Source organism: Pseudophryne corroboree, chromosome 5, assembly GCF_028390025.1.
Source record: "Pseudophryne corroboree isolate aPseCor3 chromosome 5, aPseCor3.hap2, whole genome shotgun sequence".
NCBI lineage: Eukaryota > Metazoa > Chordata > Amphibia > Anura > Myobatrachidae > Pseudophryne > Pseudophryne corroboree.
The window spans coordinates 39479296-39491608 of NC_086448.1; the positions used below are offsets into that span (position 1 = coordinate 39479296).

Sequence of the window (12313 nt, forward strand, 5' to 3'; positions counted from 1 at the left end):
TGGCTACCCATCGCCAATAACTCAATGCCTAGATGCTGCCCAACTTGCTACCCATCGCCAACAATTCAATGCTTAGATGCTGGCCAACTGGCTACCCCTCGCCAACAACTCAATGCCTAGATGCTGTCCAATTGGTTACCCATCTCCAACAACTCAATGTCTAGATGCTGTCCAACTTGCTACCCATCGCCAACAACTCAATGCCTAGATGCTGCCAAACTTGCTACCATCGCCAACAATTCAATGCTTAGATGCTGCCCAACTGGCTACCCATCGCCAACAACTCAATGCCTAGATGCTGCCCAGCTGGCTACCCATCGCCAACAACTCAATGCATAGATGCTGCCCAACTTGCTACCCATCGCCAACAATTCAATGCTTAGATGTTGGCCAACTGGCTACCCATCACCAACAACTCAATGCCTAGATGCTGCCCAACTGGCTACCCATCGCCAACAACTCAATGCCTAAATGCTGCCCAACTTGCTACCCATCGCCAACAACTCAATGCCTATATGCTGCCCAACTTGCTACCCATCGCTAATAATTCAAAGCTTAGATGTTGTCCAACTGGCTTCCCATCACCAGCATCTCAATGCCTAGATGCTGCCCAACTTGCTACCCATCACCAACAACTCAATGCCTAGATGCTGCCCAACTTGCTACCCATCACCAACAATTCAATGCTTAGATGCTGGCCAACTGGCTACCCATCACCAACAACTCAATTCCTAGATGCTGCCCAACTGGCTACCCATCACCAACAACTCAATGCCTAGTTGCTGCCCAACTGGCTACCCATCGCCAACAACTCAATGCCTAGATGCTGCCCAGATGGCTACCCATCGCCAATAACTCAATGCCTAGATGCTGCCCAACTTGCTACCCATCGCCAACAATTCAATGCTTAGATGCTGGCCAACTGGCTACCCCTCGCCAACAACTCAATGCCTAGATGCTGTCCAATTGGTTACCCATCTCCAACAACTCAATGTCTAGATGCTGTCCAACTTGCTACCCATCGCCAACAACTCAATGCCTAGATGCTGCCCAACTTGCTACCCATCACCAACATTTCAATGCTTAGATGCTGCCCAACTGGCTACCCATCGCCAACAACTCAATGCCTAGATGCTGCCCAGCTGGCTACCCATCGCCAACAACTCAATGCTTAGATGCTGCCCAACTTGCTACCCATCGCCAACAATTCAATGCTTAGATGTTGGCCAACTGGCTACCCATCGCCAACAACTCAATGCCTAGATTCTGCCCAACTGGCTACCCATCGCCAACAACTCAATGCCTAGATGCTGCCCAACTTGCTACCCATCGCCAACAACTCAATGCCTATATGCTGCCCAACTTGCTACCCATCGCTTATAATTCAATGCTTAGATGCTGTCCAACTGGCTTCCCATCACCAGCAACTCAATGCCTAGATGCTGCCCAACTTGCTACCCATCGCCAACAACTCAATGCCTAGATGCTGCCCAACTTGCTACCCATCACCAACAATTCAATGCTTAGATGCTGGCCAACTGGCTACCCATCACCAACAACTCAATTCCTAGATGCTGTCCAACTGGCTACCCATCACCAACAACTCAATGCCTAGATGCTGCCCAACTGGCTACCCATCGCCAACAACTCAATGCCTAGATGCTGCCCAGCTGGCTACCCATCGCCAATAACTCAATGCCTAGATGCTGCCCAACTTGCTACCCATCGCCAACAATTCAATGCTTAAATGCTGGCCAACTGGCTACCCCTCGCCAACAACTCAATGCTTAGATGCTGTCCAATTGGTTACCCATCTCCAACAACTCAATGTCTAGATGCTGTCCAACTTGCTACCCATCGCCAACAACTCAATGCCTAGATGTTGCCCAACTTTCTACCCATCACCAACAATTCAATGCTTAGATGCTGCCCAACTGGCTACCCATCGCCAACAACTCAATCCCTAGATGCTGCCCAGCTGGCTACCCATCGCCAACAACTCAATGCTTAGATGCTGCCCAACTTGCTACCCATCACCAACAATTCAATGCTTAGATGTTGGCCAACTGGCTACCCATCGCCAACAACTCAATGCCTATATGCTGCCCAACTTGCTACCCATCGCTAATAATTCAATGCTTAGATGCTGTCCAACTGGCTACCCATCACCAGCAACTCAATGCCTATATGCTGCCCAACTTGCTACCCATCGCCAACAACTCAATGCCTAGATGCTGCCAACTTGCTACCCATCACCAACAATTCAATGCTTAGATGCTGGCCAACTGGCTACCCATTGCCAACAACTCAATTCCTAGATGCTGCCCAACTGGCTACCCATCACCAACAACTCAATGCCTAGATGCTCCCCAACTTGCTACCCATCACCAACAATTCAATGCTTTGATGCTGGCCAACTGGCTACCCATCACCAACAACTCAATGCTTAGATGCTGCCCAACTGGCTACCCATCGCCAACAATTCAATGCTTAGATGCTGGCCAACTGGCTACCCATCGTAACTCAATGCCTAGATGCTGCCCAACTGGCTACCCATCGCCAACAACTCAATGCTTACATGCTGTCCAACTGGCTACCCATCACCAACAATTCAATGCTTAGATGCTGGCCAACTGGCTACCCATCACCAACAATTCAATGCTTAGATGCAGGCCAACTGGCTACTCATCACCAACAATTCAATGCTTAGATGCTGCCCACCTGGCTACCGATTGCCAACAACTCAATGCTTAGATGCTGGCCAACTGGTTACTCATCACCAGTAACTCAATGCCTAGATAGGGGCAAACTTCCAGACCATCACCAGCAACTCAAAGCTTAGAAGGGGCCAACTGGCAGGCCATTGCCAATAAATCAAGGTATCCAAACCCTGCCAATGGCACACAATAAGGTGGAGGAGTCACTGACTCCAGTAGGGTAGAATAAGCCTACAATATAAAATGCCCTTTGTCTTCCTAAGTAAATCAGAAGCTTTGGGGTTTGGTTTAGCAAGAATATTGCTCAACGAATCATATTATTGTTTAAAGACCATTTATTTATTTTAAAATTGCAGGTTACATTTGGGATTTAGTATAACAACCATTTAACTGTAGACATAAAAGGTGATTTATCATCACAATAGTTATTGAAGTAATAAGTGACATTATTTTTATGATTACAATAAATTATTTATTTCAGTTCATTATTTATATTGCCGTGGCAACTAAGTGTCAAGCTGAAAAGTATCCAGGGCAATTGCATTTCGTGAATGACCTGGAGACCTCATCTGTTGTGTTGAGGATGCGTGGAGCTCAGTTTATTAGGTTCAGGATACATGCAATCTACAGGAGACTGGAGCAATGGTAAATCGGAGAGATAGGTACAGTTGTTCAACAATAAAAAAAAATCTGCACTTTCCACAGTGTTAACCAATATGTTCTAAAATAGGAAATTAATATTAAATTGAACAAAAAAATGGAAAAAAATAATAATGCTGATGATTTCTCTATTTTATTATTATCGTACATCCTAAATGTAAAATAAATGATTTATAAAATAGCTGTCAGCTTACATGTTCAGCATAACCTCTGTGCTGTTTCCTCACTAGAGTAATGATAGTCGAAACGTCTCTCCACCTTCCGAGGCACAAGCTGCTTCGAGAGAATTCATCACCAACGCAGACGCCAGAACTTCACAAGTTTAAACAATTGAATCTGAGTTTTTGGGCTGAAACTTGCAATCACTGCCTATTCTTGGAGTAAAAATTGATTGTGAATGCACAAAAGTGTGTAAATAAGTGAACTGAATTATGTGAGAGGTAAAGAAGAAATTAAGATTTCTGCTGCGTTTTCTCGACAATGAAATTGCTCCTTTGAATTTTTCCATTGTTCTACGACTTTCCATGACATAAGTAGGGGGCTCGCCCATAATCGGTGAAATCCCAGAGAGTTATCCCCCAAATGTTGTAGCTAACCGTTGTAGGGAAATTCTAATTAACTACAAAGCAATGTACAGTAGCACTGGGAGGGTTGCGGCTAATTTACCGGGTGCATCATTCCACCCTCCAGCCCCCTTAACCATCCTGCCTTTAGCAATTTCAATTGTCCAAGTGCTCCAGTCCTCCTTGCATGGACCAATATGTCACACTGTAATGAATGGGGACCAGCTGTGATTGTAAGACTTGATGGAGGGGGGGGGGGGGGGGGGGGCAAAATCCCATCTGCCAGCTATTCCAACTTTGAAGTGCATCATCGTCATCGTAAACTTGAAAACAACTTAAAATAGATATTTCGATAATTTTTGATTCAAATGTGTATAACTGTTATTTTATAGTCTGTATTTATGTTGATGCGGGTGATATATGGAGAACGTTAAGGAGCCATATAATATATACACTTCGTGTCAACTTTCTCCTTTCACTGGGTGCATAGGGCCTGTTGCCTGTTACTTTACAGTACTTTACACTTAGCGTCAATTCAGTGTGACATCAGGCGTCAAACGGTCCTGTATTACCCGCTCCTGAGCTTGGTAGTATACTCCTGTATCCTCTAAAGTTGGTACATACTAGACGATATGTCGTCAGATACGGGGCTGATAAAGCCTATATATTTATCCTATTTAAAACACTCTAAAAGGTTAGGAGACACAGTACGCAATTGGCGCAAAAAGTACCGCAAGGGTACGCCCTTAGCGTAGCAGACGCTGTGCACAGGGTGTGAACACAGGCGTCGCAGATACTTACAGAATTAAACTTTAATAACTATACCTTAAGGAATGTACTTATACTGTAAACCTTTGTGCAGTGATAATGTGTAGATGTAATGCTGTGTAACCTTGTTAGTTTAAAGCTGTATGAGCGTATGTGACGCTCAGAGAACACTTTAGCAATATAATAAACACTCAAATACCGGTCTAAGGTTCTAACACCTTTAAGGGAGAGAATGAACGTTCAATTGCAAAAGAATACACAATACAAGTTATACACTACCAAAATAACATAAAATACCTAACCGAATTACTACACATAAAATACAATAACGACCCGATTACATTTAAGGGGAAGGAGAGAGAGAATGGCTTACAACATTAATAAGAGACAAAATGTCTGCAGAGAACTTACACATGTGGGAATGATCGCTGCGCAGTTAGTTAATGCTGAGAACCTTTGTGTTGAGAAACTTGAGCTCACCCAGGCTGGCTGTCCCTATATACACAACACACAGCAACAACACAATGGTCCCTACAATACCGCATGGGACAGAAGCTAGACTCCATTTTGGGAAAAACTCCCATGATTCCAAAGTCTGTAACATATGGTTCAAAAGGGAATGCCAGCAGCCATTTTAGATTTGCAAGTCCAAACACATGGCATTCTTTGCTACACCATAATCACATAGCAGAAGTCATAAGACTCCACTATATTCCAAAATGTCTAAGCTTCAATATAATGCATATGTGCTGATTTTACAATTCCAAACCATCTAACTCACCTTTCACAATTTCAAGCCAACACAGTATTAGCCTGCTATTGCTACAAGCACATGACTACAGTAACAAAAGAGAGTATGTTTTGACTTCTAACCTTCAGCAAGATGCATCATGTAAAACTACTATAATCTGTTATAAATCACCATCCATAAATGTATACCAGAGATGCTATGCTACAGATTGTCTACTGTTCCAATTCATTACAGATTTCATAGAGTATCATCACAAACACCCAACAATCACACAACTGCACAAGCATCATTAACCTTAAGCCATTTGTATCTCCAAACTAGCTATTCTATGCCAATCATTTCACAACTACTTTACCACAAACACATATTTAAACTATTCTATGCCATTAAGCCATGTGTATACAATACTTAGCCTTCGTAAGGAGATCAGTCCTGGTGACGAGCCAGCCATGCTTCTGGGTGCTAGGTAGCTGTGTGCAGCTACAGTACATCTGCCATCTGTGGTTTTGGGAGAGTGAGCTCTGATATCAAGTTCTCAGGTATGCATGCAACCTGTGGGTGTGTCTTTCACAGCATGTGGGCTAGCTGTATCAGTGAGCTGAGCTGGCCATGTGATCTTGGTTATGCAAAAACGTTGGGTGATGACTAACAAATTCCTGTCTTGTGGGAAGCTATTGTTTGGCGAATACAAAACAACCCCTGTCTTGGGTTTTGTTCTGTATTCTCACTGTCCATTGTCCACTTTCAGTTGAGACAATGACATCTCAGCAATCATTCTTCTGGAGAGAAACCCAGCCCCATTCATAAACAAAGTGCCAGCCCTCTTCATTGAGTCTCAAAGCTTAGTGTAATTAAAGGCTATTGTATTCCGTCTACGGGAAAGAAACTGACTGGTCTTAGGTGTAATTTATTCGGAATACAATTAATCTTCAATTACTATACCTGTGCTTAACTATGCATAAGAACATGTGAAGCCCTCCCAACATGAAAGCTATTGTTTGGAGAATCTCTAAGGTCAAAGAGCCATTTTAAATATACCATACTTTGCTGAACTCAGGGGAATATTAACTTATAAAATACATTATTTTGATTAAATATGTAGCGATCGTGTCACATGCTAGATGCGCAAACTCTACCGTAAATGCGCACACCATGCGCCTGTGACGGCGAGTGTGCGCACGCACGGGAGGGTCTGTGCACGTGCAGCGGGCACACGCATGAGGTGCATATATGGCAATGTGCAGCGTGATATTTTTCTGACTTTGACAGGGCATACGGCAGATCCAGGGCCAGTTAAAGGTCTCTGCTCCCTAGGCAAAACTTCAGCCTAGTGCCCCCTAACATGCAACCCCCACTCGCCCCCCCCCCCCCCACACACACACACACATCTCCTGGAGGGGAGATGCGGGTGGTCACTAGGTGGGCTGGGGTGAATAGCATCATTATACATATACAGAGAAGTACAGATGGAGCTCTCCTCATCTATCCCTTTAATGGGATTCATTGAGCCAGGGCTGTCGGACTTAATCCCCTGCTGTATTGTTCTCTCTGTATTGTATTGCAGCTGAGAACAATAGATGAAAGTCTTATGCTAATAAGCATTGATGCACCTAGGTGCAGCAGAGAAGCCTAGATGACCGAGGCTCCACCTGTATATTGTAAGCAAGGTCACAACATTTTATGACTTTGTTCACAATATAAATTCACTTTAAAAGTCCTTGAGTGCTGTCTATTCTTTATACACTGTATAATACTGTATTTATGGTCTGGTGGGGATAATTAATTGGGGTTGGGTACGGGGTGCGGTCCCGATCACCATAATATCAACATTTTTAATTAAATTAATTAAGCTTATCCCTTACCCTAACCCTCCCTCCCGCAGCCTGACCATAACCCACCCCAGCAAACTAACATTCAGGATGCAGGCTGTCCGGATTCCTGCGCCGGTTATCTGCACCCGAGTATCCCAACCGTCAGGATGCCAACGACATCCCTTTAATTGTATGTGTATATATATATGCACAGACATACATATATCTGTATGCTCCTGATTGTGTTCCAGCCCCCATCTGTAAGTTCATTACTGACCCGCATACAGAGACATCCTTCAGTGTTTTCCTAGATGAATTCAGTGGCGCCCTCCAGTGGTCGGCGTCCCTAGGCAGCCGTCTAAAGCTACCTAATGGTAGAGCCAGCCCTGGGCGGATCAGACGGACATATCGTTCACATCGCCTAGTGCGTATTCACTATTGTGCGCTCCCGCTCATTGTTCGTCGTCTCTTCTGATCTGCTTGCACAATGCTCGGGGATGTGGCCCCTGAACGATATATCACGCGGCCGCGCAATATACCGTTTAATGTGTACCTCCGGCTGGCATATCGCTATGTTGGTCGTGCCGTCGGCCATGATCTAAGGTCACCCAGTGTGTACCCAGCTTAACGCTTTAATGAATACATTATTGTTCCATGGAGAACGGTTCCACGTACTTTGTCGCAACCAAAATGTTATACTCGGTGTAATGAGTATTTTCTTCTCTTTCTTACTAGATAATTGAAAGTGTTGCCCATGGAAACCAACCGGATTCCAGCTGTCATTTATCTAGTACATTCTATAAAATGATAGGTGGAATCTGATTGGTTGCTATAGGCAACATCTCCATCCTCTTTAGAAGGTTTGGTACATCTCCTCCTCAGTGTTTATTTTAATGTGTATGTCAGGACCTGAAAATAAAAAATGAGGCCGGAAATCACGACGTCACTGACGCGCTAACATGTGTAAACATTTCTTTCAGACTCAAAGACATCTCCGCCGTCCCCCTGATCAGCAGCCGCACTTTGGGTCTCCATTTCCACCCGAGAAGAGGTTTACACCATCATGTTCCTGTCATGTTCGACTATTTCCACTTGTCGGTGATCTCTGTTACTGTGCACGCTTCACTGACAGCCTTACATCAGCCGCTTACAAGGTAAGTGTGCCGACACAACATCTGCCTGACTCTGTTGTTGGCATGGGAGTGTAGCACAAAGGGGAAAGCGATCAGTTGTTCTACACGGCCCTTCTGCATTGCGTACAAGTCACAGCTCTTTGTCTGACCTGCTTCTGCATCAGCGACCGTTACTGTATATCCCTCGCTGCATCGAAGAACAAAAAAAAAAAAGATAGAAAAAGGCTGGAGTCACAGTTTATATTCCATCATCAGATTGTCTGCTGTACTTGTAGTCCTGTAAGCGTACTAAATAAATGGAGCAATTTATAAAGTGCAACACATTTGGCGCTACCATTAGGGAAGCCTAGGCACTTGCCTAGGGCGCTAATGCTTAGTGGGAACTTAAAACACTGAATGAGTAATAGGGTGTTCCCACCCTTCATGTAGCGCTGGTCGCTGATAAGGAAAAGCAGGCTGCAGCTGATGGCGCCTTCTCCGTGTCAGCGGTTTGTTGCGAGTGTGGCGCTTGGTTATGATGTCACAGCCCAACCCCAAACGCCTGCCTGAGGAGCCAAAATTGCTTCTCACACTGCCAGCTTGCCAGGGCAATAAGCAGTGGTTTGATGGGGGCAACACCCAAGGAGAGGGTATAAACTAGGACAGCCCCCAGGATGTGCATTCATCCTGACAAATACACATGCACATTTTGATTTGGAAAGTTCAGTCCCCATTTTCCCCATTGTTCAGTTTAAGGGACATATTTATCAAGCCTTGGAGAGTGATAAATTGCACGTGATAAAGTACCAACCAATCAGCTCATAACTGTCATTTTTCAAACACTGCCTGTGACATGGAAGTTACAGTAGGAGCTGATTGGCTGGCCCTTTACCACTGTACTATTTATCACTCTCCAAGGCTTGATAAATAGGGGCCTAAATCTTTCTCTGTCTCTGGTAAAATAAACTAAAAGCCTACTGTTGGTGGGAGATTAAACGTCGGCAACAACTCATCCGCCTACCGTGTCTTTGCCTTATTCTTATGTAATGCCAGGCGTTCATTTTAAGTATGTAAAGTACTATCTAATGTTGTCATAAATGCATTGCATGGAATAACTTATTTACTACACTCTCAAACACTATTTCCCCATTGTTATCCAGCTTTGCTTATCCAGCCAGAGGCTCCTGGTTAGGAAAAAGTAACCCAGATCTGGCGACAGACCCGCCGGTTACGTCACTGGAGAATCTGGTGTTTGGCGCAGCGTACTGTAAGCCAGCGTCCTCAGAGGTAAGCAGGGTTGGACTGGCCCACAGGGGTACAGGGGAAACCGCTGGTGGGCCCTACTGCCTGGGGGCCCTCCTCCTCTAGGGATCAGGTTCCAGACTGTGCACTTGAATTATACATACCGTATGTTACATTATACTGCACAGGACTGTGGTGTATTCTCTACAGCGCATTGCTGTCATTAATCTGGCACATTATCATGCATGCACTAGCAGTATTTGCTATATACTAGGTGCTTCATCGCGCCCTACGGGCGCTCTTCACACCGTCGGAATGGGCTACGCCCCCTTAACCCCTGCACGCCTTTCAGGGGTTCAATATATGGAGTATTACCTGCATTCCTAGTTTTGTTAGTGTTTGAATATTGCACAATGAAAGGGCGTCCGATGATGAAGGGGGCGTAGTCCCTTGCAACAGTAAGGGGTTTGGGGAGTGGGGACCGCGGATGGGGGAGGGGGTATGAAGGCGCTGTGGGTGGGGTAGGAGCAGGGGTGTCGCAGGTGGGGGATGGCAGCTGCAGGGCTGTTTCGGATGGAGGAGGGGTTCCGAAGGCGCTGCAGATGGGGAAGGGGTGGGTGCGGGTGTGCAGTGGATAAGGGAGGTGTCCAGGGGGCGCGGTGGGTGGGGGAGGGGTGGATGCGGGGGTAACGTGGGTGGGGGAGTGACGGGTGCGGTGCTGTTGCGAATGGTGTAGGCGATGCGGATTGGGAAGGGCCTGCTGCGTGGGTGGGGTAGGGGATCCAAAGGTGCAGCGGGCGGGGGAGAGCCAGATGCGGGGTGTGGCGGATGGGGTCCGGAGGTGATGTAGGTGGTGGAGGGGCGGGTGGCATAGGGGGTCTGGAGGCGCCGCGGGTGGGTACCGGGGGAGGGGGCCGGGGGGGCGTTGTGTGTGGGGGAGGGGCAGGTGGGGGAGGGGCAGATGCTGGGCTGGATGGGGGAGGGGTTCCAGAGGTCCTGCGGGTGGGAAAGCGTGTGGCGGGTGGGTAGGAGGTGTGGAGGCGTTGCGGGTGGGAGAGGGGGGGGTGCAGTGAATGGGGTTAGGGGTCCGGAGGAGGGAGGGTCCGTGTGTGTTGAGGTGTGGGGTCCGTAGGTGCTGTGGGTGGGGGTGCCACGGGTGGTGGAGGGGCAGGTGTGTGGATTTGCGGTGGATGGGGGAGGGGATCTGGAGGTGCTGCAGGTGGTGGAGGGGTGTGTGCGCGGGTGGGTGCGGGGGTGCAGCGGATGGTGGAGGTGGTCCGGGAGTGTGGGAGAGGTGAGGTGCTGTGGGTGGGGGAGAGGCGGGTGAGGGGCTGTTGCGGATGAGGGAGGGGTTCCGGAGGCGCTGCAGGGTGGAAAGGTGCAGGTTTTGCGGGTGAGGTAGGGGGCCTGGAGGCGCTGCGGGTGGGGGTGCGGTGGATGGGGAGGGGCTGCAGGTGGTGGGGGAGCGGGTGGTGTAGGAGGTCCGGAGGTGCAGTGGGTGGTGGAGGGGTGGGTGCTGAGGGTGGGGTAGTGGGTCCGAAGGTGTTGCGGTTGCTGGAGAGGTGGGGGTGTAGGGGATGGTTCAGTGGGTGCAGCGGATGGGGGAGGGGTGAATGCGGGGGTTCAGCGGATGGGGAGGGGGTCAGGGGATGCGGGAGGGGTGGGGGTGCTGTGGGTGGGGGAGGCGGGGGAGGGGCTGTTGCGGATGGGGGAGGGGTTCCGGAGGCTCTGCTGGTGGAGAAGGGTGCAGGTGTTGCGGGTGAGGTAGGGGGCCTGGAGGCGCTGCGGGTGGGGGAGGGAGGGGGGTGAGGGTGCGGTGGATCGGGAGGGGCTGTAGGTGGTGGAGGAGCAGGTGGTGTAGGGGGTCCGCAGGTGGAGTGGTTGGTGGTGGGGTGAGTGCTGCGGGTGGGGTAGTGGGACCGAAAGTGTTGCTGTTGCTGGAGGGGTGGGGGTGCAGGGGATGGGTCCGGGGGTGCAGCGGATGGGGGAGTGGGGGAGGGGCTGCTGCAGATGGGGGAGGGGTTTGGAAGACACTGCGGGTGGGGTAGGGGGTCCGAAGGCGCAGTGGGTGGGGGTGCCACGGGTGGTGGAGGGGCAGGTGCGGGGGTTTGCGGGGGATGGGGAGGGGTCCAGGGGCGCTGCAGGTGGTGGAGGGGCAGATATCAGTGCACATAGTCTCTGTGGTAGTTAGTGAGGGTTGGTGATGGTGTGAGAGGGGTGAAGGCCAGTACACAGACAGGCAGTTAGAGAGCAGGATGAGGGTGACAGGGCATAGTGACGGGGAGTACTTAGCAGATATAGGGGTGGGCTACAGGTGTGATGTCACAGTGTGGGTACCTTTGCTCTCATGTGTGAGGTATATGTGAGGTATATGTGAGGTATGTGTGAGGTAAGGATGTGCGGGTCGTGGTGGCCACTAACCTCCAGGCTGCTGCTGTGAGATGGTGACTGCAGAGGGAGGGAGCTCAGACCCAGCAGCAATGGGTCGTGGTCAGCATTCCTTCCTGGCCCCGTTCCGCCGCACACTGTCCGCCCCGTCTGACGGGCGTCATTCCTCCATCCTGCCTGGCAGCGTCAGCTGCTGTGATTGCGGAGCATAGGTAAGCGTCCGGAGCCCTGTGGGCGGGCAGGCATGGTGTTTCCCTGGAGAGGTGCGGCGCGCGTCCTTAGGCTGCAGACGGAGGGAGCT

The 12313-nt window shown here is 48.9% G+C and overlaps 1 protein-coding gene across 1 annotated transcript in view; it reads left to right on the forward strand.

The window, feature by feature from the left end:
• FAM135B (family with sequence similarity 135 member B) overlaps positions 1 to 12313 on the forward strand; it is a 344975-nt gene that overhangs the window by 204543 nt on the left and 128119 nt on the right. Inside the window, exons 6-7 of the mRNA XM_063921224.1 lie at positions 8251 to 8424; positions 9543 to 9669. Coding sequence (XP_063777294.1) covers positions 8251 to 8424; positions 9543 to 9669 — 301 coding nt within the window. The remainder of the gene's footprint in view (positions 1 to 8250; positions 8425 to 9542; positions 9670 to 12313) is intronic.